This window comes from Drosophila bipectinata, chromosome XL (assembly GCF_030179905.1).
Source record: "Drosophila bipectinata strain 14024-0381.07 chromosome XL, DbipHiC1v2, whole genome shotgun sequence".
Taxonomy (NCBI): Eukaryota; Metazoa; Arthropoda; class Insecta; order Diptera; family Drosophilidae; genus Drosophila; species Drosophila bipectinata.
In genome coordinates this window covers 11,978,035-12,003,009 of record NC_091734.1, presented here as the reverse complement: position 1 = coordinate 12,003,009, position 24,975 = coordinate 11,978,035, and the positions used below count along the sequence as shown (strand labels likewise).

The following is a 24,975-nucleotide window of genomic DNA, read 5'->3' as shown; positions in this document are numbered from 1 at the left end:
ACAGGTTGGGTTCTTTAAATAATTAAAAAAAAAAAGTGGAATAAATGTGGGAAAGAGTAAAGAAAAGGTTTTTAAATACAATTGATTATTTGTCGATAAATATCGATGATTAATGCTGATTATTGAAAAGCTTTTCTTTCTTAGTTATCCTTGTTTTGTTTTTAATTCACAAAAAATATGAGAAAACCTTTAAAATCTATACATTTCTAAACTTTTAAAAGCTTTTCTAATTCTTGATGATTTATCGATTACTTTCGATAGAAAAAAAAGGATATTATTAAGTTTCTCTTTCTTTGATATCATTTGGCTTTTAATTAACAAAAAACCTAGAAAGCCTCTATCATATAAAGGTTTCTTCAACATTTTTATTTACATTTTTAATCTCTTGATAATTTATCGATAAAATCGATAGTCAATAAAAGGCAATATTATCCTTGAAAGAAATTATTTATTTTATTTAATTTATAATTAATACTCAAGTACCCTAATAATTTATATTTTTTCAAATTACAGTCGCTGGATGGTGGCTGGGAAAGCGGATCCTGAGATGCCAAAACGCATGTATATCCATCCAGATTCACCCACAACGGGTGAGCAATGGATGCAGAAAGTTGTTTCATTTCACAAATTAAAATTGACCAACAATATTAGTGATAAACATGGATTTGTAAGTACTGTACGTCTTCTTTGTTTACCGCATTAGTTATCTAAGTTACACATCCAATTCAACGATACCAAGGCGTTCATTTATTCCTTTCAGTTTGACTTTGAAAGTATCCCAGTAAGAAAGATTTGAGGAAGTGATTTGTCCCCGAAAGTAGTGGATCGTTTTGGCTTCCAAGCCTCAATAAGTTATCTCGAAGCGTCTGTGACTAACACTCCACTGACTCTGGAGCATCTCTGCCCGAGTAAGATCTTCCGTGAGGAAACCCCAACTCCAATGCTTATCAATGCGAATTTGCATGGCATCCTCCATGCGAGAGAGGCACTTTGAAGTGCCCGTTGGGAGTACTCCACTTGGCCGGCTTATCTAAAACTTCTCACACGCATGGATAAGCCCAGGGAATCGGGAAACGGGGATTTGTGGATCGGAAAAGATCCAAAAAGAGAGGCAAGTGGAGGGCGCCAAGCAAATTGGCGGTGGACTTTTCATTTGAAGGCCGCTGCGCTTCTTTTTCTTTTGACTTTGTAGTTGTGCCGACGCCGATCGCGTAAATTTCATCAACTGCTGGGCAAATTTTCATTTTTTATTGATCCGACTGTCCGGTGGTGGGATGGTGGGTTGGGGGAGCCAGCCAGCCAGCCAGCCCACCCGTTGTGACCATTCTACACCACTCGCTCTCGCTCTGTCTTCTACGATCCGTGGATGGTCATTATGATCTTGGGCGGGCGCCATGTGGTTCCCAGTTTTTTTTTTTTTTTTTTCTGTGTCATGTCTGGCTGTGCTCCGCCTCCTTTCGGGGATCGTTTTGCATGCAGAGTCATAAATCGCATTGCGAACAAGGCGGTGCGGATAAGGGCACCCTGTCCGCATGGACCTCCCTCCCGTAAGCGGACAACTCGTGTCCGGCGGTGGTATGGTGTTGTGCGTGGGCCTCCGCCTAAGTAGCCTGTGTTGGCCATTAATTTCGCGTCCAAGTTCAAAAAGCAAAACGCCGACGCTGCGTGTGGTTACGATTGCGATTTTAGCGAGACCCCTCGATATACATTATAGTCTTGGTCTTACGTATTAGGGGGTCTTAATTCCCTCAAATAATAGTCTAATTAAATCAACGTTTTCCAATGAAAATCAATACCTTGCGAGGAGATACTCGGACGATTAAACTTTGGCTGCGTTTCTAGAACATCAACACAACCCAGCTATCCAGGGGGGTTTCCAGCTAGCTATTCTGGCCGACCAGCTGTTGGCTCTCAAAAGCGTTATAATCATATAATCATGTGATATTACAGTCTATAATTTAACACTTTTTGCGGTCGACGGGGTCGGGGTCAGTGGTGCTGGTGGTGTTACTTATTATTATTATTTTTTTGTGTGTGGGCTGCTTTCTCACTGGCTGCGTGTCAAAACATCAGAAAGTCGGAGTTCCCGTAAAGTCCGTAAGACCCATAAACCCGTAAACCTGACCAGACCCCAGACCCCAGACCTCTAGACCCCTAATTGTGGGGCATAAATATACCCACTATATACGTATATGGAGAAGCGATTCATTTGGTTTTGGAAAGTGGAAATGGAAGTGGGAAACGGAAGCAGCTTTTCATACATTGAAATGCACTTAGCGGGCGGCAGAAATCGCGCGCGTTTTTAAACGCCCTTAGCTCGCGCTGCCCTGTTTCGTTTCCTTTTCATTTTTTGTGTGTATGAGTGTGTGTGTGCGTGTTAGTCGGCCATGTTGCGGCCAGCGAGAGATGGAGAGAACGAGAGCCACCCTAATAAGGTATAATGAACCACCGGTCTCAAGGGGGTGGGTCAGAACGGGGTGGAAGGCAGGAAGGTGTCGCCTAATGCGTTTAATTGTTGCAGCTCTACTTGGGACACCCTCTCACCCCAATTAGCCAATGCCCTTCATACCCCTCACTCCATACCTTTCCTAAAGTAAATAATTTTTTTTTTTTTAAATATTTTGTTTAAAAAAGTGTTAAATACCAGTTTTTATTCAAAAATTTAACAGAAAATATGGTTAATTAATATTAAAAGCTCTTAAAAAGAGAAAACTCACTATAGGGACCCAACAACTTCCAATGGTGACCCCGAATTTTCTTTTTTTTCCATATGGTTAGGAATTTCGTAAGGAAATACTTTTGAAAACTAATGAAAGTTTCGGTATTACTATATTTCTAGTTAATTCGTTTTAACTAATATTAGAATAGGTGTGGCTAAGTGAGAGGGAACTTCATTGGGTAAATAAATTACCCTAATGGAAAATGGTAACCCCGAACGTCATAAGAGCTTTTAAATATTTTCCTCTATTTGCAATTGCCAAGAAATTTTAAACTAAACTGATATTAAAATGTAGCAAAAACATACAAACATACTTTAAGGATTAAATATCTTTAGTTCCCATTTAGAGCCACAATTTTATTCGCAATGTTAGAGAAAACTACCGAAAATGGTGATCCCGAAAAGTACCTATTTTCCTCTTTTCAATAGACAAGAAATTTTACAATAATTAGCTATTGAAATAAAGCAAAACATTTAACAAAAATATCTCTAAAGTTAATGTTTTAAATAAAAATTTAGCTGCTCTCTAGCTGCAACGTTATTCAGACCAAAAGTTCGAGAAAAGTGGCAACAAAAAAAAAGGAGGGAAAAAAATAAATATAGAAATTGTTGAGGCAGAGTGGGACAAAATAAGACTCTTGTGCCCTGTCTGGTGCCATTAGTTTCCCCATAGTTCAAAGCATAGTTGGCCATCTTCTGTGCCCGTTCAGGCATGTCCAAGTGGTCTCGAGCATCCCAGAATCCAGAATCCAGAAACCCAGAATCCAGTATCCCCGACATCTAAAAACGAAGCGAAGCGAAAAATACAAAAAGCTGGGAAAAAAAAATACACACATATATAAAGCGGAACGGGTTGACAAACTAAACTCAAGTGGAGTTCCATTTCCGGACATCAAATTAATTGAGGCACACACACAGGGACACACGAGTCCTTTGGCCTGGCATCCTGCAAACAGGATCAACCTCAATCTCGGGCCAGTGTTCTCTGGTGGTTTTCTTGAAACAATTCGCTTAGAAAATCAAAGGCGGCCGGCAAACGCACGTGTGTGTGTGACTGAGTTCAGAGTTTCGTTTTTTTTTTTTTGGGCTATAAGGATATAAGGATAGGTGGATATGGGATATAGTCTATATATATGTATATTTATTCGTGTGTGAGTTGTATGGGATATGGCCAATTTGTCTGCTGCTTAAAGGACTACCTGACCTCTTCCTGGCAGCCTCTTCAATGGTTAAGGTGTTGCCCGAAATACAATTTGAAAGGCTCTTTTGAAGTTGACAGCCCTCCGAGATTCGGGCAGGACCTTGGATGGCTCGTGGAGGGGAAGGTAGTCTGGCAATTGAAGTGGATGGAATGCTCATTGTGCCACCAATTAAGGTCCTGGACAAGGTCCTGGTAGATATGGCAACCAGAACTTCGCATTCACGCATGTTTTTCTCTTAAAGGCTAGTTATAGGATAGTAGTTATGAGAAGTCTTTAATAGAATGGCCAATTTTTAGACGAAAAAAATTTAAAAATAGTTTCCAGCATCTAGGATGTGCAACCCCGAACTTGCAACCAGGCATTGCAACCCTTGGAAGGCCAGGCAGGCTACCAGAGATGATAATGATGATGTTGCAACCACAAAAACGCCCTTCCTACCTTCGCGAGGCCTCCTTTGTGACCATAACTGTCTGATTTCTTATCTAATGCCTAATGCCATCAATTGCGGCTGCTATCTGCCCGTCCTATCGCTCATGTATGGAGGGGGAATCGATCGGAGCAAAGGGTATCAATGGCTGGCTATCAGTTTGCGATCAACTTTCCGGCTAGAAGATTATTAGGCCTGCTGTTTCCCAAGTGAAAGGAGCAACAGCAGTTAGCAGTTAGCAGTTAGCGTTTTTTTTTTTTCGCAACAGCTGGCCAACTGGTGCTAGTGCCGTCTCTATCGGCTGCACTGGAGGCCCTCTCTTTCGCACTGAAAGAGAAAGAGCGGAGAATGGTAACTGGTCTTGGCCATCAATCATTCAACTGATGGAAGCCACACGCAATTTGCCGGAGGGCGTAACTCGGTTGGAGCATGGTAATGGGATTGCGATTGCAAAAAAAAAGTCTCAGAATGCGAATATATATATATATACATATATATATATATAAAAAAAGCAGGTGAACAGATTAAGTTGAAGCTCGTGATTGGAAAATCATCTTCCATAGTTTTTACAAGGATCTGGTTAGACAAGCCACTTGATTGAAACTTAATTATGGGAAAATTCAGTTAATAGAAACTCAGTTTTTAATAGAAAACTCAACAAGGGTAATCCTCTTAACAAAATAACGAAATTGTCTTTATGAAATATAGTATAAACCCAACCCACTGCCAACCCCTTCTTTAAGTGGTTTTAATAACCAAAATTAACCATCCAATCCTTTGTTATCCTGACCAAGTGTTGGCCTCAAATGTGGACAAACCGATGTAGATAAAAACGCAAATTCTTCAGCTAAACCAGACTGCGCCCATCACATTTCAGGAGCCAAAACATTAGCATATTACCAACGGGGGCCTCCAGAAGAGTAACGTGACCAGCGGCACTTAAATCCCAGACTTTGGTCCGAAACCGACTTTTCGGGTGTTTTGTCAACCCGCTTAGGAGCGAACAAAATTTTTGGTGAACATTTAGCCGAGGTCCTTGGTCCTCTCAAGCTGGGCGTTGAAACTAATTAACATATTTAATGTTTTTGGCACGTTTGACTCTCGAACAGGGCTGGGCTCGTGGACGGTCCTTGGCGCCGCCAGGCCTAGTTAAAATCTAATAAAAACCCAAGCATGCCTCATAAATTTCACCGCCAACTCCCTCCCATATTGTATATTTTTATTTTCTGTCGAGAGGGGTTGGTTGAGCGCCTAATGGCGAACGCGCTTTTATGTTAAATTAAGCCCGAGATCCTTCCACAACATCCTCCTCCAACTAACTGGAGAAGTGAAGTATTTCCAGACTGCCGGGGTGGCATTTCCACTTACATTACCATTTTCCCCATTTTTTCCCATTTCCCATTTCCCATTTTTCACCGAAAACAAGGTGGCAAGTACGTTGTCGCTGAGGTGCGACAAAATATCGCAAATAAAAATTCCATTTTGTGTTTTGGAATTTTTTAATATTCAAATGAAGTTGCCGGCAAAAGTCTGGGGGTGAAAAAAAATATATAAAGACGCTCCATACCTTTGTGGATGTATTTCTTTTTTTTTTGTTCTTTGGGGTAAGTTTCAGTTTCAGTTGTATTTTAGAGATATTTTTGTAGCCCAATGGCTTTAAGGTGATTTTATTTATAATTTTTGGACATTTTTGGTGCTTTTTCAAGACTATATGATAGCTGGTACTTATGGAAAGATAATAAAACTCTTTGAGAGGCTATATAAAACCCAGTACTCAACCAACCATAGACTAGCTATTTTATTTTGTTTCTAAAATTTAAAAACCTCTTCCAACTAATTTATGAAAAAAACAAGAAAAAAAGAAAACTCTATTGATGGGGATAAATGTCAATAATTATTCGGTGCCTATTCTTGGCTTCCTATAAGAGGTTTTCCTTTTGTAGTCCCTTCATTAACAGCCCCGAACAATGTAGAAAAGTCAGAAGAGGGTCTAGCCAGCGCTCCTCTCAATGGCAGCTAATCCCCTTGATGATTAGTTGCAGCCCGCCCCTGGAAAATATTCCCTACCCTGTGGGTTAAATGGGTTTCGTATCGTATGGGATCGGATCGGATCGGATGAATGGGCCTGACCTCGTTTGGGCAGGATTATTGCCAAACCGCTGCAACAAGATTATCCTGCTTGCCATCTTCTAATGTCCTTAGGGAAAGGCAATCTGTATTGGCTGAATTCTATGGGCTTCTCCCTCTTTCGAGAAGAAAAGGGCAAGACGAGAAAAAAAGACGCATCTTTCGGTTACCGATCGTTGTCTAACAACATAATTAACCAGACCTACGCCCACTTTTCCTTTGGGCTCTTCTACGCAACTGTGGCTTGTCTTTTATTATTTAAACCTTTTCAGTGGGTTTTGTGAGTGTGAGATGGATGCACAGGGAGAAATATTTATTAGATGGAAAAGTTTATTCTTCAAAGATAGAAGTTTAAAATTCAGATGTTTTTCATGGTGGTTTTAAAACAATTCAGGTCAGGTGGCTTTAAATTCAGAAGCTAGTTATAGTAATAGAAAGTTAGTCTTGCATTATTATTTATATTTATATCTATAGATCTATATATCTAGTATACTATATAGATATTAAATATTATATTAATTTCTATTATTTTATAATATTTTTCCCCAAGTGCTTTTGTTAATTTGGTTTCTTTGGTGGATATCCGAGATTGCTCATACGCCGCGGTTGCACCACTCCGGCGTTTTGGGGCGTCTCCCGCGGTGCAGTCACCGCAATCTTCTGGCCTCCGGCCCCCTGACAGTCCCGCTTCCCCCGCACTACGACAGCCCCTGATCCTTCACTATTGTGGGTTTTTTCTTTATTTTGTTGGTTTCTTTGTAGGAAGGTTTCTTGTTGTTTCTCCCAGCGGTGCATGTCTAAACAAATGCTTAGGAATTAAGGGCGCGCGACGACAGCTGAAGACAGCGTAAGGACGAGAGCTGATGATGCCAGGACAATGCACACATGCTGTGCCCCAGTGTCCTGTGAATCCTGCGGCTCATTGTGCGGCAAGTGTGCGTGCAGAGAGGCGGCCAAAATCCGAAATCCAGCGATTAAGTTCCACAACCACTTTCATCTCTCAAATATATATCTTGTGGCAACGGGCATTCCAAGTGAGCAGCGCCAGCTGGCAAGGCGGAATCCATTGTTTGGCCATTGTTGCCAAAAAAGGAGATCACAGGAAATTCTGGAGGGTTGTGGGTGGGGATTCTAGCAGATATGGTTAATAGAGGGGTGACGGGAACGGTGGCGGTGGATTTCCATTAGGCTAAAGCAAATAAGACAAGCTTGACTTGGATTTCGAGGGGTGAGGCGGAAGTGCAATATTTGCCAGGCAAATAGATTTCTAAACGCGACTATCTAGACACAAATAGAATGAAGTGTGCCTAGTACACTGAAAAAAATTAATACTTCTATAACTAGGGATAAATGCTTTATAAACTGCAAACTACTAGAACTAGTTACTTACTTTAAATATATGATTGAGCCACCTTTTCAGTCTTTGAAAATTTCTTCTTTTAGGTTGAACTAATTATTAACTTAAATGAAAATAAAAGGGAATATATATTTTAAAGAATGTTTCTATAACAACTAAGGAAGAGATAACTTTAAATTGATAAAATAGTTCCCTGAATATATAATATCCGGTACTTATACCATTTTCTTGCGAAATGCCTTCATATTCTAAGGTTTTTTCAAAAAAACTAGGGACTAAAAATATTAATTAGTATAATTACTGTAAGATACCTGGTACTTAACACAAATAAGTCAAATGACATAGATTTAAATTTCCAACTTGTATTATAATTTCTCCTTTGAAGAACCCCTCTATTTCCCCAGTGCATAGAGACATTATTTTTTTTTTTGTCAATTAAAGTTTGCTCAAGTTTGTTTGTTTTATAATTTTTTTGTTAGCCGCACAAGCGCCATCAGCCATCCACCATCCAACATCCGAGATGGAATCTTTGCCTTCTGCCGAGCTATTATCTGCACGGCAAAGTGCCTAAGTCTGAGGTGACAGTTAAACACCTTAAACATGCTACCACATTGTGTAAATCTCTATTGGAATTCAAATGTTTGTCCCCGTCTGTCTTGTGGTTTCTGTGTGTGTTTGCCTTTATTTCCATTTGAGTTTAAGATATTTGCCTTGTCTGCCAGAGTCAGAGACAGAGTCAGAGCTGGGTTCAAAACCCACCTGCCGCAGATAATGGAGAGGCCGCATTTTTTTTTTTATCAACAGACAGCTTGCAACACGCGAGTGGCAGAAGAAACGGAAGCTGCCTCAGCTGGCGCCAAGTAATCTAGTAATCTTTATAATCTTGGAGGTCGTTCAGATATGTGGGCTTTTATCTTTTTGGGTTTTTTTGTTTTTTTTTTTGGTAATAATAAGGTGGAAAACCAAATCTATAAATATTATTATATGCATATCCCTGGCGCCCTAAAAAGTCTGGGAAAGGTTCTCCCAACTCAACGTGTTGATCTTTACTTTAAAATGTTTGAAGAGGCCTCCCATTCATTCTTTTCTCTTCTTTTGTTTCTGTGTTTGCCAATGCATCTTATCTCTATTTGACTTTCGGATTCGTTTTTTTTTTTTCCAGTGAAAGTCATTAGCATTAGCCGGAGAATGTCACCTGTTGTTCGAGTCACAATTTTTCATTAGACCTGACACTTTTATGGTTGCAATTTTGCCAGGTGATACGATTATTGATTCTGACTTCCCGTCGTCGCCATGCCACTAAACATTAGCTATTAACTATTAAGAATTAACTCTATTAAATATTAACTCTATTAAATATATAGAATGACGGCAATTATGGCAACAACATCGACTGAACCCAACCAGAACACGCAAATTCTGTGTTGGCTCTCATTATAAAAAAATGTTATAGAAGAGGGGAGGTGTTGTTGTGAAAGATTGATAGTGTATATATATTCATACATATATGTATGTATATATATATATATCTGGCCGATGTGAACACGATTCTTGCGTGTTGACAACAAAGTTGTCTCTGTCAAAGCGTCAATCACTGGGAAAACAATTTTCCAAATGCCTGAATATGTTTATTTGCATAAAGAAAGCAAAAAAAAAAAAAAATAATAAAAGGGAGCTACACAAAGGGTCTAACTTCATATATAGATATATATATACTATCTTATAGAATTTTTTTATAAAGAAAACTCGAAAGGAAACTCAAAACACACGCAGGCAGCTAAGTGGGAAAAACGTGCTATTAGTTGGCTAATTAATTGAATCAATCGATTGCCCCGGCAAGTAAATGGAGCGTAGCCTATGCCTATTAATACCACTAAGTATTCCCCTCGCATGCCCATTTTCCTTGTATAATTTTCCACCCGGATCACCAGCCAGAAACAACAAAATAATAACACAAGAAATGGAAAATGTTGGGCAATTATTGTTATCGTTGCACCTCGGCTGCCAGATGATGAGAGTCCAGAGTCTATATATCTTCCAACTACCTGACCGGTAGATGAATGACTATATATATTTCGGGGGCGTTACAAAAAAAGGAGGCGTGCCAGCAGAGGCAGCAGCAGTGGCTGAGGCAGATAATGGCCTCGTTTTGTCTTCTGAAGCAGTTTTCTCCACTCGAGTGGAAAATGTGCTCGCTGCTGGAAAACGCCGTGAAAATTCAAATTATAATCAAAATGAAAATAATGGAAATGCTTTTGATATTGCATTTAGTAAGTGAGAAATTCGTTGAGGAATGCAATTAATTGAACAAATAAAGAGACTAACTAAGGGTTGCCATGAATAAATGGTGTTTATTAAAGAAATTTTTTTGTGAGTGGATAGATATTTTTGTTTTAAATAAATAAAAATTATGAATCAGTTAAATTTTTTTATATTAATTATATTTATGTTTTTCATAAACAAAGCATTACATTCTTGGGATCATGTCTTTGGTAGGTGCCGAACGCTATGGGCTGTAGGGTGCTAGAGAAGTCCATCAAAGCCGAAGAATTATTCATTTCTAGTTGAAACTCTCCAAAAGCTAACAAACAAATCTAAATGTTTTTAGTTTTTTTTTTTTAACATTTAAATTAATGTTTTTTTCCAGTCGCTTGCTTTGGTTGTAATCGCGTTTTCCAGCTTGTTGATAAATTATCGCTCTTAACGAGAAAAGCGCATGAAATTGGCACCCGACCTGGTCAACTCCCCGCCCCCTAATGCCGCGTCCTCCCTGCCCCCCTGCCACTTGCCCCTCACCTTCTGCCACACATTGCACATGCAACTCAGGCAGGCAAGCGCTGCCCGTCATAATTACCAAAAAAACACAAAAAAAAAACAGAAACAGAAAAATATTAATGAATTATTTGGAAAAACAAACGCCAGGGCAGGGGTGTAGAGCCAGTAGTGAGGGGGTGTAGAACACAAAATTAGGCATTTAATTGTAAGGCCCTCTCGCTCTAACTAGCAGCTGACAGGCGTCACGTTGGAAAACCAACAAAAAATAAATACTATGGAGTGGGAGTAGCAGATGGAGGAGGAGGAGGAGGCACATGCAACGTCGTCCCAAGCTGGCGCCACAAAATGGGCGCAACGTGGTCAACCACCAAAAATTACAAAAAAAAAAAGCATAAAAAAAAACTTAAAAATCAAGAAGGAAAAAAAAATTAGTATGCGTCGGCAATTTCATTTTTTCGATGATTTATTAAATGAAAAATTCAAAGTTTCGATGCAGGACCCTTTCCTCGTGGCATTTCTACACGCGTCTCATTATTAAATGAAATTATACTTTTTATTATAGATTATTAATAATTTGTGACACGTAGTCGTGGCTGTGTCTTTCCATCGAATTAAATTAAAAAAAAAAGGGTGCATGTGCATAAAACATTTAATATTTTGTTTTTTTTTTTGGTTCTTCGATTCCCGACGGGCGCCTCCAAAGATTTTGATTCCAATTTTAATTCTGATTCCGATTTCGATTCAGTTTCTGTTTCTGTTTCCAATTCTGAAGCCTGAGTCACGCCATCCTCGTAAGGAATGTCTGATCAATGTTTTTCGTACATATTCCCGTTTCGATGTGATCACTTCTAAAAATAAATAAATAAGCGCCGACAACCTCGGCCACAAATTGCACTCAGAAATTATTCAAGGCTGAATTATTAATACTTTATGGAGGTACCTGTGTGGTACTACAATGTGCATTTCATAAATTCATATGAAAGTGAATGGGAAGACCAGATCGGGATACAGGAAATTCATTATGGGGCTTTCAAGTTTTATTTTTTATGAAAAAAAAATCAGGTGGAATAAGTTACAAGAATATTTCATAAAAATATTAATACGTTTGAGGTTTATATTTTGAGAGTGGTTTTTAAATGATTATTTTATTTAATTCTTGTCTTGGTAGTTCTTAACTTTTAACTGGAGCTATTCTGCTATATTCCTGAAGATCCTTAAGAGAAATAATTCTTTTTCTTAAAGTCTTTTAGTCTGAATGTCTTCAGGTTCTTTTATATTTAAGATTAAAGTAGAAAAACCTTTAAAAGACTAACCCCAAAATTTTATTCTAATTTTCCTCAATAACTTTTAGCCTCTTATAGAGTTCTATTGAACCCTGAAATCACCAATTTATTTGCCCAACAATTTAGATAGCCATTTCGGGGACTAGTGGACTACTAGAACTATTAGCAGGGCCTGTGGGTTCCATCGGTAGTTGCCTAATGACCGGCTTCATTTATTGATGACGATTATAAAGCAATTTGTGCAAGTCAACAATTCCAGTGACCCACTAGGTCTGCCAGTCTAGTCTGGTGGTGCTGGTGGTGCACTAGTAGTGGCTACCATTCGGTAATTAAGCGGGCGACGATCGACGCCAAGTGGGTTGGCAATTAACCCGCAGGTCCCACCGGCTATTTATTATTTATATTTAATTCTTTTTCCCTTGTGCCTTTTTTTTTTTTTTATTACGTTTAGTATTTTGATTTGAGGTGCATAGTGTGCGATTAAAATGCACTCAAGGCGCTGACAAATTGCAGGTGAGGAGGTATGTATGTAGAAGAAGAAGAAGTCGCTTTAATTACCTGGGCGGACGAGTGCGTTTTCCGTGCGTTTAAAATCGCGCGAGCGCTAATTATGCTTCAGCTCTGTCTTACCTTGAGAGGATCCAGGTACTGCCTCTCCCACTCTCCCACTCTGTAGCTGTTCCCTTACGTATTGGGTCTCTTTCGCTCTCATTTGGCGCAAAAAAAAAAAATAAATAAAGGTGGCCCCTTTTCACACATTTCCGCCATTGTGGCAGAGCCATTGCATTGTGCTCTCTCCTCGCACCTCTCTTTCTGGCCTTTGGCATTTTGGGCTTTTGCTTTCGATTTCTGTTATTGTGTGTGTGTGTGAGGCTTTAAAAATGCGTTCGTTCTCTTTCTGGCCAGCTTCGTCATCTTTATTTATGTATGTTTCTTGTTGTTGTTGTTTTTTTTTTTTTTTTAGCCGGTTCAAGTGTCTTTTGTCATGGCTGCTGCACTTCTTTCACTCCCCCTCCTACTCCTTCTTCATCACCTTTTTCTTAATTTATTCTGCTCATTTGTTCGCTGCATTTTGCATGCAAATTCTTTAGCCATCTCTCTCGCACACGCAACCCGACACCTGAAAGAAAAGAAAAAGCAAGAAGGCTAGAGAGGGAGAGGGAGAAGAGTCGTCTATGGATGTGGGTGGGTGGCTTGGGTGGCTGGCACTCGACAAACACCCGAAAGCACAAGTGCCCTTGCACCCTCTCTCTCTCTCCCTCTTCCAATGCAATCGGCCATCTCTTTCTGCATTTTGGCGCTCATTAGAGACCGCAGGAAAAACATTTCCTTTAGACGAGTGGCATGCCACATCCTTGCACATTCCCCGCCTCCTCCTCTCGCGGCTCAAGTGCGCTAATGTCTTTCGAGTGTTTCGCACTCTTCACACTCCTCCTGGGCCCCTCCACCCCGGCTCACTTCCTCATTATATTGCCGTTATTAGGATTATTATGCACAGGATTCAATGGCACATCCTGCCAGGATCCAGCCAGGACTCTCGTTTTCCGTGACGCCCTTCGACATTTAATTGGATTCCTTAAAGCCTCCTCGAATGGCATTTCTGGTTGTGTGATTGACGATTTACCGTTTCAAGTGGCCCGAACCGGGTAAATGGCTAAAACCGGGTAAATGGGATTTATCCCAATAGCTACTCGAAGTAATCCCCCGAATGAGTGGCAGGTGGCCAGGTGACGAGGTGTTGGGAAGACGACATTCAGATGAGGGATTAGCTGGCATTATTGGATATTTAAGCTGCAATTTTGTTAGGATTTGGGTAATTCGACTTTAAAAGAGCTTAATATGGATAGGACCTAGGACTCTAGACTTAGATAATCGGGGTCACCACTTTTAGGTTCTCGGGGTCACCATTTATAGAAACCCATAGAACTAAAAGTATCTTACTTCCACAATCATAGATAGGATATCCTTACGGAGTCACCGCGTTTAGATATTCGGGGTCACCACTAACATATGCTCGGGGTCACCATTTCTACAAAAAGGGGTTTCAAAAAGCTAGAACTAAAAGTATCCTACTTGTAAATACTCCACAATCATAGCTCTTAACCCAATAAATGTAATGTCATTTTTTTTTTGTTGGTTATTCAAACCCATAAATAGGTCATGCCATCGGTGGGTTCTACCAATTTTTTTTTTTGTTGACCCCCCGAGTGCGTGTGTTCCACTTTTGTCTGGCAGCCATTTACGAACGATTTGTCAACTTTTGGGTTTCATGATACCAGGTTGTTTGGTTATTCTTTTTGTTTTTTTGTATTTCTGTTTTGTTTCAGTTTCAGTTTGATTTGGGCCCAAATCGTGGCTTGTTAGCCGACGGTGGCCCTTGGCTAAGAACTACTCAAAAACATATTAATCATGCAGCATCAGCAGGCCCAGACAGCTGAAGACAGCACACGAAACGAAATCGTTTAATTGCCACAAACTGAACTTCAGTCTGGGATCCATCCCTCAGACCTCAGCCCAGAGTCTTTAGGCCGGGCTTGTGAGTCAGTTAGAGCCCAATTATGGTTGATAGCTCAAGAGATGGGTACACGCGGAGAAAAATAAATTGGTTTTAAAAGACGATTGATTTAAAGTGGATTTGAGAACTTGAAGTGGTTCTTAATATAAATAATTTATAAGGTATTAGGGTTAGTACTGGGTTAAAATACTAGAATACCTATATTAAGGTGTATCTTGAGATGATGGGGAAGTTTAAATCAAAATATCTCTATTATATGCGTATGAAATATTTAAATATTTTAAATAGAAGAGAAGGTACTACACTTTGACTACCAGCTATCTTATAGTTGGGAATATTCTCTAAATACCCATTTTTTCTGAGTGTAAAACCCCCCCAGAATATGATCGAGTTGCTGCGATGATATTCTAATCTCAAACTCGGCCAATTTTCGTCTATCAATAAGCAAGTTGGATGGATCATTGGACCAAAATCAACAATGCTAATATGTGTAGGCCAGGCCGGGGCAGGCCGCCCGCAGGTCAAAACCACAGCTAATGTTTGCCTTTGTATCTGCATCTGTAAGTGTATCTGAGTATCGCAGCCGTATCTTTGTATCTGCATTTGTATCTGTGTTAACTACTAATTTCCAGTTCCCACGGAGATTTCAAAATTAACATTTTGCTTAGCTCTTGGCTGTTTTGGGTTTGGGTTTTGGTCTTTGGATTTGTATTTGGATTGGGGATTTTGGATTTGGGGCTTGGGTATGGGTTTTGGGTTTGGGTTTGGGGCCAAGACTAAAACTTTGACTTGTTGTTACAGTTCCTGCGGCTAAAATCCAATCGAATACACCTGTGTATATTCGAATATTACCTGATTACCTGGGCACACACGAGAGACCCAATAATTTTGTAATTAATGATGTGAGAACGAGCTGCGGACAGAGTGTGTGGTTCTGGATTTGTATCTGAATCTGAATCCGATGCCAAAAGCCCAGTACCATCTTTAACCCTTTCTGTGGCAGCCTCTCCTTAAACCCCCCGCTTGCCAGCTGTCGACAAAAGACCCCCAGGGTTGGCTTTTTGTCATCATCATCATCATTTTCGTAGGCAGAAGCAGCATCATTAGAGCCAGATTATACACTCGTCTTTTTTTTCTGTTTCTGTTTCTGTATCTGTATCTGTAGGCTCTGCGTGTGCCCCTGTTTTGTATCTTTGGCTTTGTCGAGTGTCGCCAAAGGCTTCAAGTGGCTTTCTATTGTGTCTTCCCCGTTGATTAATTGACTAAAGTCGTGTCTCAGACCTAATACCTCTCTAGCATAATGCCCATTTGCTACTTGAACGTCACATTTTCGGATTTTCTGATTTTCGGAATCGCTAATGAAGGGAAGTACGTAATGATATTTGAATCAGTAAACCCATTTATTAATTGATGTGCCCTAGGGATATATATATATAAATATTTTTTTTGAACTTGTTATGGTTGGAGTTTTTTATGGCAGGTGTTTACTTTATTTAAAGGTTCAGTTCTTAAGAGATTTTAGGAGGTAGGAGCTGTATAATAGAACTAGGAGGAGTTTTATAGGGGTACTATATATTCTATAGAAGGACTATATTATTAAGTCTTTATAATGGCTATTATTGAGGGTTTTATTATTTATTCATTTTTAAAATAAAGAAAAGCTCATATAATATTATCTTACCTACATAGTTGTTAGTCTAGTCTCCCCCTGTAAGCCTGTAATCCATTTTCTTTAGCTTCCCCCCCTTAATATCCCCTTTAGTTTTTCTCTGCCCTCTGATTGGAGACTTTTCCGGCTACCATCTGACGGTGGCAACTTCTGGTTGTGCTTCGAGGCATTTTCCTCCTTGTTTTCTGTAATTTTTGTTTGTTTTTTTTTTTTGGCCCAACATTAACCATCCCTCTGCGAGTCATCGAATGTATCTGTGTATCTGTGAATGTAAATGGAAAATGTATCTGTGGATGTAGATGTGGTTGTATGGCTGGCGGCCATTTGGGGCGGCCACCCGCTGCTTTTCACGACGCCTGGTTGGCTTACTGATAGGTTGGTTGCACCACCACTGCCGGTTAGGGCCACCCCCATCCCCACCAAGTGCTGCACCACCTTGTTGGCGCTAAGTGTTGGCTGGCTTGTAGTTTGTCGTCTTTTTGGTGGCTTGGTGGCTGCCAAAAGGTCAGCCCCTTGGCTTAAAACCTCAGGCTTCAAAGCCATGGCTTGCCAGTGCTTATGCTTATGCTGTTGCAGTTGCTGGTGCTGTTGCTGTCGTGCCAGCAACATGTGTACCCCATCACATGGTTTCCACGACGACCACGAGTACCAAAAAGGGCTCCAGACCTGAGACCTTCCTTCTGTTTTTTTCTTTCCCTCCTTTTGATTTGGCCAACCGCCCCCAATGCGATTTCGATTTCTATCGAATGAATTTCATTTGTGTTCTATTTACTGATAGCCATCTAAACGGCCATCCCTGCTACCGAGGCGGCTGCCTAAGCCAATTTGTATGGGGCCCCAGACAAAGCCCAGCTCAACTCTCTGGGCTAAGACCAAGTGTTTTTTCTTTCATGCAGTTTCACAGTCGCAGTCTCTGTGGTGGGGAAGACATCAATATACAAACATACAGATATACAAAGTACAATATGAAACCGGTCGGGTTTGTCGCTACCTTTTGGTGCTGCACGAGTTTTCAGCAAAAATTTCTTATCTTTCGATGTGAGCTTCTTGCATGGGGGTTTTTCAAAAATTTTATGGCAGAAGCCGGCGTTAGTGCCAGCTGAAGGTCGCTCTTGGAGTCTGCCACCAAAAACGAGGCGAAGAAAACCCATAAAGATAGAAGATGATATGCTCTTTCTTATAAAGAATATAGTTTTATATACTTCCTATAACTTTTATAAGGATATATACCAAATTTCAGATCAATAGCTTGAAAAATGAGTCGGTAGTCAGCCTAGAAGACAGATTGGCGGACAGACGGACACGCGGACAAGAATACTTCTCTAAAGGGTATTCATGAAAGTAAGTCCTGAAGCAGGGCACACCACGCATTTGTCTCTACGCCATAAAAATGCTGGCAAGATGCTGCTTATTATTTTGGCAGTTCGAATTTGTTTTGGCCTTTTGGACGAAAGAGTAGCGCCAAACACACACGCACACACACCACCACACACACACTGGAAGGAACAGAAAAGACCAGGTTCAGTTTGGGGCCTCGTTGATTTCGAGTTAAGATTTGAATGTCGCTCCTCCTTCGCCTTCACGAAGACAATGCCCAGTGTCCAACGTTTGTCGTCCACTGTCCGCGTGTCCGTCTGTCCGCATGTCCGTTTGTCCGTTGTCGTCCTGTGGCGCTCACAAAAGCTCGTGCTTGAAACCCCCATATCCCCTCGATTTGTGGATCCCTCTCTAAGATCCCCACCAAAGCATTTTTGACTGGACGCTGGTGGCCTTAACGTCGTCGTCGTCTTGGTCGTCTGCATCGTTGTCTGGGGGCTCTTTTATTTTATTTGCCTTGCTGAGGCAGCTCGGGCTGCTTGGTTGCTCCTTGGTTTTGCTTTTTTGTTAAAGGTTTGCTTTTCAGAGGCTTGCTTTTTTTTTTGTTCCTTCTGTCTTCTGTCGTTTTTGGGCTGGCTGGCGCCTGCGGTATTCCTTTGTCGTCGGTTTTCGCTTGTCGTCGGCTCGGTGGACCGCTCGCCTCTATATGAGAAATGATCGGACATGGGAAACAAAAGATTTGCAAATGTCTTTGGCTTTTTGGTTGCCGAACCTCGTCCTCGACGGCGGCCTCGTCCACGCGGGCCTATGGAAGACAGTGGGCGACAGGTGACGCCAGTGGCCAGCCATCTATTTAAGCGAGCCAAGCCAATTACATACAAAATACAAGGCCTGACAACAACACTGCGGCAAAACTAAAAAAAAAACTAAAAATAAAAAAAAGCAAAAGCAGAAAAAGCAAAAGCAACAACGACACACATTCATCTTGGGAAGAGGCGACGCGACGGCGGCAACACAGGCGCCGGCTAAGCCGCCGTCCTGTAACAAGCTTTCGGGGGCAATGTAACTCCAGCTTGCAACGCCAGTGCCAGCTTGCAGCGCCAGCAACCTCCCAATTGCAGAAACCCACCTCCTTCCTGCCAGCCCTGGCGGCTGTCTTGCCTTCCTGCTTTGCATGAGGATGTGGATGTGGATGTGGCTATTGTGGATGTGGCTACTGCTTTTGGGCGTGCGCTGGATGACGCCGTCAACTTGTTAATTAGCCACAAACGATCCGACGACAGAAAAACAGAGACAAGGTCGTTCTCAATGTGCATTTCAGGCTAACGGGTTTGCTTGTTGTCAGCAACATGGGGCAAGTGTGGCAAGACTCCCAGGGATAGTGTGGCAGCAACAAGAGGCCGGGAATTTGTGAGCAAAAGAATTAGTTAGAAGCTATACTTTCACATGAGACCAGAGACTTTCTAGGATGGAAACTTTCCTCCTAACAGAAATGGTACAAATTCTTCTTAAAAGCCAAGAAATTTTCTCAAAGTAAAGCGTTAAGCCTATTATCATAATCATAAACGGTCACACTTGTAAAAAAATGCAATTTAGAAGAAACTTCAACAGATTTAAGCTGTTTTGTATTATATCTTAAAAATAGAGGTGGGGTTTCAAAGCTAGAGGTTAAGATAAAAATAGAGGTTTTCAAAGCCAAGACCTATAATAGTCCTGAAGTCTTAAATAGCTAAGGTCACACTTATATTAAACTGAAAGCATGAGGCAACTGTACCTAATGAGATCTAGTATATCTTCTCCAATAAAAACTACTTTTTCCGAAAAACTCCCACAGAACTAGAAAGAAAAGTGTGCCCTAATTGGTGTCACTTGCTCTAGGCTGGGCGCCATCTCGTTTTTGCAACAATGGGATATATATTTGTTGGCAAACTTTCGCCGCCGCAGCGGTGGGCCCGGTCCGGTCCGGTCTGGTACCACCGGTATCCCACACCACCACGGTTTGGGGCGCCTTATCGCAGCTCGTTTGCGGCGTCAGAGTCGCACCAGTGCACCACAGCACCACCGCTGAGTGGGGACCACCGGTAGCGAATGTGGCAGCAAGTGGAAGCGAGATGGGGCGAGGCGAGAAGCGAGGCGAGGCGAGAGATGCGGTGTGCTCCGCGAAAAACGCAATGTGGCACTTAAGGTGGCTACCGCTGGCAGCTTGCTACGCAGGCGCCCCAGACCCTTGCCGCCCAATGTGTCCATATTCCCCATTCTTCTTTATCATTAAACGCATAAATGCGAATCTGCAACATCCGAGGCAGGAACAGCAACAGCAACAGCCACATCGAATGCAACAACCAGCAGTCAGTAGTATCTGTGAAGCCTTGTGTGGATATTTATGGGACGTTAATTTTTATGTCCCCAGCCATGGGATCGATATGTACTTGGCATAGAGGATGGCCTACCTATGCCCGTCATCGTCATCGTATTTCCCACCAAAAAGCATCGGTAGCAGCGCCATTGCCCATTCCCAGATCCACATTCAGAAGCATCATCATCATCATCATCAGCAGCAGCATCATCATGGTCCTCTCATCGTCACATGAATCTGCCATTTTATTGCCAACTTTACTTTGGCGGCAATGTTATTAACGCACATTTTTATGGCGATACTCTCAGTCTCAGTCGCAGTCTGCTTACCTTTTCTTTCCGCTTCTATAAAATCCAAATCAAAATCAAATTTTAATTTCTAACTTTGGCCAGCTTTCTTCGTCGAAAACTAATTAGCATAGTTAGTCGAATGTGGTGGGAGCACGGAAATTGTGGGCAACCGACCGACCGACGGACGGATGACCGCCGCCGCCGACCTACAGCCTTATAAGACATGTTTCCATTTTCTCCACTTTTGGGATTTCCGTTGCAACTGATTAGCCCGCCGATATATGAATGAACAACAATTTCCTCAATCAACCGCAATCCAAAAACCAAAATTGAGGATGGGGGTGTCTCCAGGTGATTAACATAATTTTACACTTAATTTCTCGATTAGTCCCATGAAAGAGCTGGAGTTGGAAACTCAAGTGGCGATCAAGTGTCTATATTGAGTTTATGACCTCTTAAAAATTTCATTAAAAATACAAATACAATTGTAACTTTTTTACAATGAAAATAGAAAAAAAAAAATCAATCAATCTTGAGCCAAACTCGAACCTCTCACTCTCCCACCTGTGCTGCCTTGGTTCGTGTCTTCTCTAGAGTGCTTTCATGCATTTGATTTTGGGGCTGTGTTAATTAATTTTTATATCCAGCTCATCGCTACGCTTTACCGTGGCCGTGGCCTTTTCCTTTCGTTAATTAAGCAAAGAACTTCCCTACTAGTGAGGCCATAAAAGCGGCTCTCACAGCGTGTGTCTTGATGTTTTGTTGGCCTGGGATTTGGGTTTTTGTATCTAGAACTTGGACAACCTGCCCACACACATGCTGCGCTGTGTGACCCATTATCAGGCTCATTTCCATTTCCAATTCCAATTCCATTTTCATTCATTAAAACAAAACACCGAGGCCGAATGCTGCCGAATTTGAATAAAATGGAAACAAGTGACGATTTGTAAGTGACTGACTGCTGTCCGCTTTCGGAATTAAGTTATAAAGCAATTTTAATGCTCTAATGGTTTCCCTTCTCGATAAGATAGCGGCTGTCATCAAATAAGCATCCCCAGAGGTAGAAACACTTTCAATATTGAGGGGAAAAAAAACAAAAAATCTACAAAATCCGTATCGAACCCAAAGTGACACTGATTGTTGTGATTCGGTTGAAATATATATATATATATTTTTTAGGAATAAATGCGACTCATTAGTCTGAATGCCTTGGCCATTAATTGCCTAGATATCTGGGCTATCTTGACCTGCTGGCTGCTACCGGCTACTGTATTTGCCATCTCGGCCCAAATCCAGTTCTCTTTAGGGTCCTCTCCTCCCCGGCTTTCACTCACCTGGCCAGGTACCTGGGTTTGCGCTTTTTTTTTCTCCTTTTATTATTATTTCATTAACATAAAATGTTTTGTGTTGATTTTTATATTCAGTAAATTATCGGCAATTTATGCGCCGGCCGGGGCGGTCGAATCCCCATCCATAAACACATATATGTTTGTGAGTCTCTGCTGGAACCTTTCACATTTCTCAGTTCTGAGTTCGCGGTTCTCGGCTCTTAATTCTCTGGCGACGTCGGCTTCCCATTCATAAAAAGTTCGCGGGGCCAACACGGCGTATGCTTAATTTATCGACACTTAATGTCAATGATGCGAGTCGGGCCGCACTTCAATTAAAGTCGCCTCATCCCTCCCCACAGCCCGGCTCCTCCACTGAGAGACCATCGCCGAGTGTGTCTGCATTATGCTTAACACTTGTCGAACAGTAGCCTCGGTTTCATTTCAAGTCCGGCTTCCCGAATCCCCAATCCCGATCCGCAATCCACCAAAGACCGGGCCGCAGCTCTTCTGCATGCGTGCAAATAAATTTGTCTTTTAGTAATTGCCGAGTTTTTAAGAAAAAAAATACGAAGGAGTGTGATCTCAGATCAGACCCTAAGATCTTGGCGACCCGGGCAACAGGGGACCCCAAATACCTGGATGGGAATCATTAACGCTTCCCGTTGAATATCATTAAGGCAGATGAGACGGAAAAAGCGAAGTAGCCGTGTCCTGGCTTATGAGGTCTGGCCGGCTACAAAAGCCAGAAAAATATGCATAGAAATGAAGGAGGGTCGCCAAACCAAAACAAGGATATTGAAAAAGCACCTGTTTGTAGATTTAGGCTTGAAATAGACTTAAGAGAAGGAAAATTTTAAAACAAATGTGGGGGACTTACAAAATAATATATAAAAGATTTCTTTGTAAAAATCTACAGAAAGAAAAATACTTAAACTTAAAAATACACCAACAATAACACGCCAATGCAGGACTTCAACAACCAAATGATGTTTGATGAGTGGAAATAAAACAATTGTAAATAGAAACTGCCTTATTTAAATATCAAATTTAATTATAAGCCCTAAAAATCCATTCCAACACTATTCCAACACATCAACACCAAAGAAAAAAGTTCACCAACAAAAATTCAACAATAAGAAAGTGAAATTTTATAAAAAAAAAAAGCAGAAAGAGCATTCAAGTCGGTAGGGGAGTGATCTTTTAAAGAGCAGCTGAGAACTACTTAAGGTAAACAACGACACCAATCGCAACACCAAAAACAAAAACACCAACAACTAAAGCAACATGCGACACCAACAACCAGAAAGCGAGCAACTTTGGTGGACAATCGCTTAATGGCTCGCCTGCGGAACATGAAAAAATACTCAAGTGTTATCGATTAATGTCCAAGTCTAGCGGCTACCGAACGAGCGGCTGAACCTGAACCCAAAAACCCACAGAATAACGCCACAGAACGAACCCCAGTAACCAAAAACCCGAACAGCCGAAGAGCCCAAAGAAACCCAAACCGAAATCGAAATCGAAGAAAGATGCGACTGACAAAACCAGCTTGGTGGTACACAGAAAAAAAATATTATTATATTTTAATATATTTTAATATATATGAAAAGGTTTTAGAGGATTAAAAGGAAATAGATATTTTGAAATAGATTAGTTATGGAAATATAATTTTTATTCAAAAGACTTATATTTTTCCTTCAATTAATGCTTTTAGAAAAAATTAAATTTTTTTATTGAATTTTGATCCTAGTTCTTTTCTATTATTTGTAATTAATTTTTTCTGGTGTCTCATCGACGGCTGCTCAGCCAAAAGTCAGTGGCTAAATGGACGACAACAACTTGAACGACAACGTCGGGAGTTGTTGGTTCTTTATTATGATTATTCGCCTTTTTAATAAAGAAGAACAAAAGGTGCCGACAAATATGGCAAAACGTTGGTGGAAGGCTACAAAAAAAAGTGCGGGCTTGAAAGTAAAAATAAAAAAAAAAAATGTATGTATATAAAAAAAAAGGGAGTCGGTCGGTTGATTGCGGCATTTGGATGGTGCTAATGTCATCGAGCGTTGAACACCTTTATCAGTGTTGCATTGAAATGCACACACGCATGCGCCGCGGCGGCAGTTGCAAGTTGCCAGGTTGCTGAGTTGCCAGTTGCTGGGACTGCCTGGCTGCCTGGTTGCCGGTTGCATGTTGCATGCAACCATCGACTACTTCTTATCGCAGCAAATAGCAATCCACCGGGTAGTGGTGCTAGGCAGCTAGTTAGCTCAGTGGTGGGTCGCCATTCAATTTATTAGCTGCAATAAAACGCAAATCATCGAGCTATAGCTATAGCCGGCATTCGGCATTCGGGATCGGCATTCGGCATCGGCAAAGTGTTGAAATCATTTGAAATATTTGTCATTCGCTGATAGTCAAAGGGGATCGCAACTGGTAGCTCTCTTTCACGACCATTAGTGATCCGATCCTCGTCTTTTTTTTTTTTTTTGTATTTTTTTTTTTTTTATCTATCTCCATAACTTGGCTCATTTATAAACAGGCGGCAGGCGGCGGACTTCACATAGACGGGCTCTTGAGCAGCCGCCAATTTATGGCTCTCCTAGAGTTTATTTTCAAAGTGCGGCGCTGGGAGGGGAAAAAGCGATAAATAATCATCGATAGACGGTATAGGTGTTTGCTCTATAGGTGGGTGGTACACTCGGACTCGTACAAAACGATTATTAATGAACCAGTGGCCGGTGGTTATTACAAATCGATTAATGTCTCAAGTGTAGCGTACTTGTTTTTTATTGTTTCTTATTTATTTTGCATAAATTAGTTATGATTTAGGTATTACTAAGCGTTGAATAGGTTTCAATGGTTTTGAATAGTTGAAAGGTGAACTGAATTAGTGGCTAATTGAATTATCGATTATTAATCATAAGAACTTTCTTAGTCTTCTTAATATAATTTTCTTAAAAGAGAATAATTATGTTGCCCTTGTTTCTTAATAAATTTTCGGACCTTGTGAAGCTTTTCCTAACAAAACTGTATGAAAATTAATCGATTAGTAATCGTTAAAAATGTAAGAAACTTTAAAACCTCGTTGACCAAACTCTCGATAAAGTTGTATTTAGTTGTGCTTGAATTAGCCAACTTTTTTACTTAAAACCCCTTAAAATCATCTAAAAATTAATCGATTTTTAATCGTTTTAAAGTTTAAAAGGCCCCAAGATCCTCCAAACCAAACTCCATACCTTTCAAATGAATAGCTTATGAAATTGCACTTATTTCTGCTTGAATTACCAAACTGACCGCGACCGCGATCACGACAATGACTATGAGGGCTGCCTATCGATAACCCGTGGCTATCGAGCCGCATCCAACCGCAATCACTGAGTGCCAGAACTCGTGTTCGGTGTTCAGCTAAGCTGAGCATTTGCTTTCCAGAGCTCCCCATGTAGCCCGGCTTTTGGCCAATCGACTGTGACTGCTGTTGTTTTCTGTTGGTAGGGGGGGTGGGTGGTATTGTATATATTTTGTTAGAAGGCGGCACAATCGATTTGCATACAAAAAAATCTAAAAAAAAAGAGGAAAACCAGAGTGGACAGGCAACGGCATCATTAGG

General features: G+C 40.9%; 1 protein-coding gene across 2 annotated transcripts in view; it reads left to right on the top strand.

Moving 5' to 3' along the window:
* The window catches only part of bi (T-box transcription factor bifid), a 65,808-nt gene that overhangs the window by 28,670 nt on the left and 12,163 nt on the right, over positions 1-24,975 (top strand). Inside the window, exon 3 of one of the 2 annotated variants that reach the window (XM_017254638.3) lies at positions 514-667. In XM_017254638.3, the coding sequence (XP_017110127.3) occupies positions 514-667 (154 nt within the window). Of the gene's footprint in view, positions 1-513; positions 677-24,975 lie in introns of both variants that reach the window. The other variant, XM_017254636.3, reaches the window with a different exon arrangement.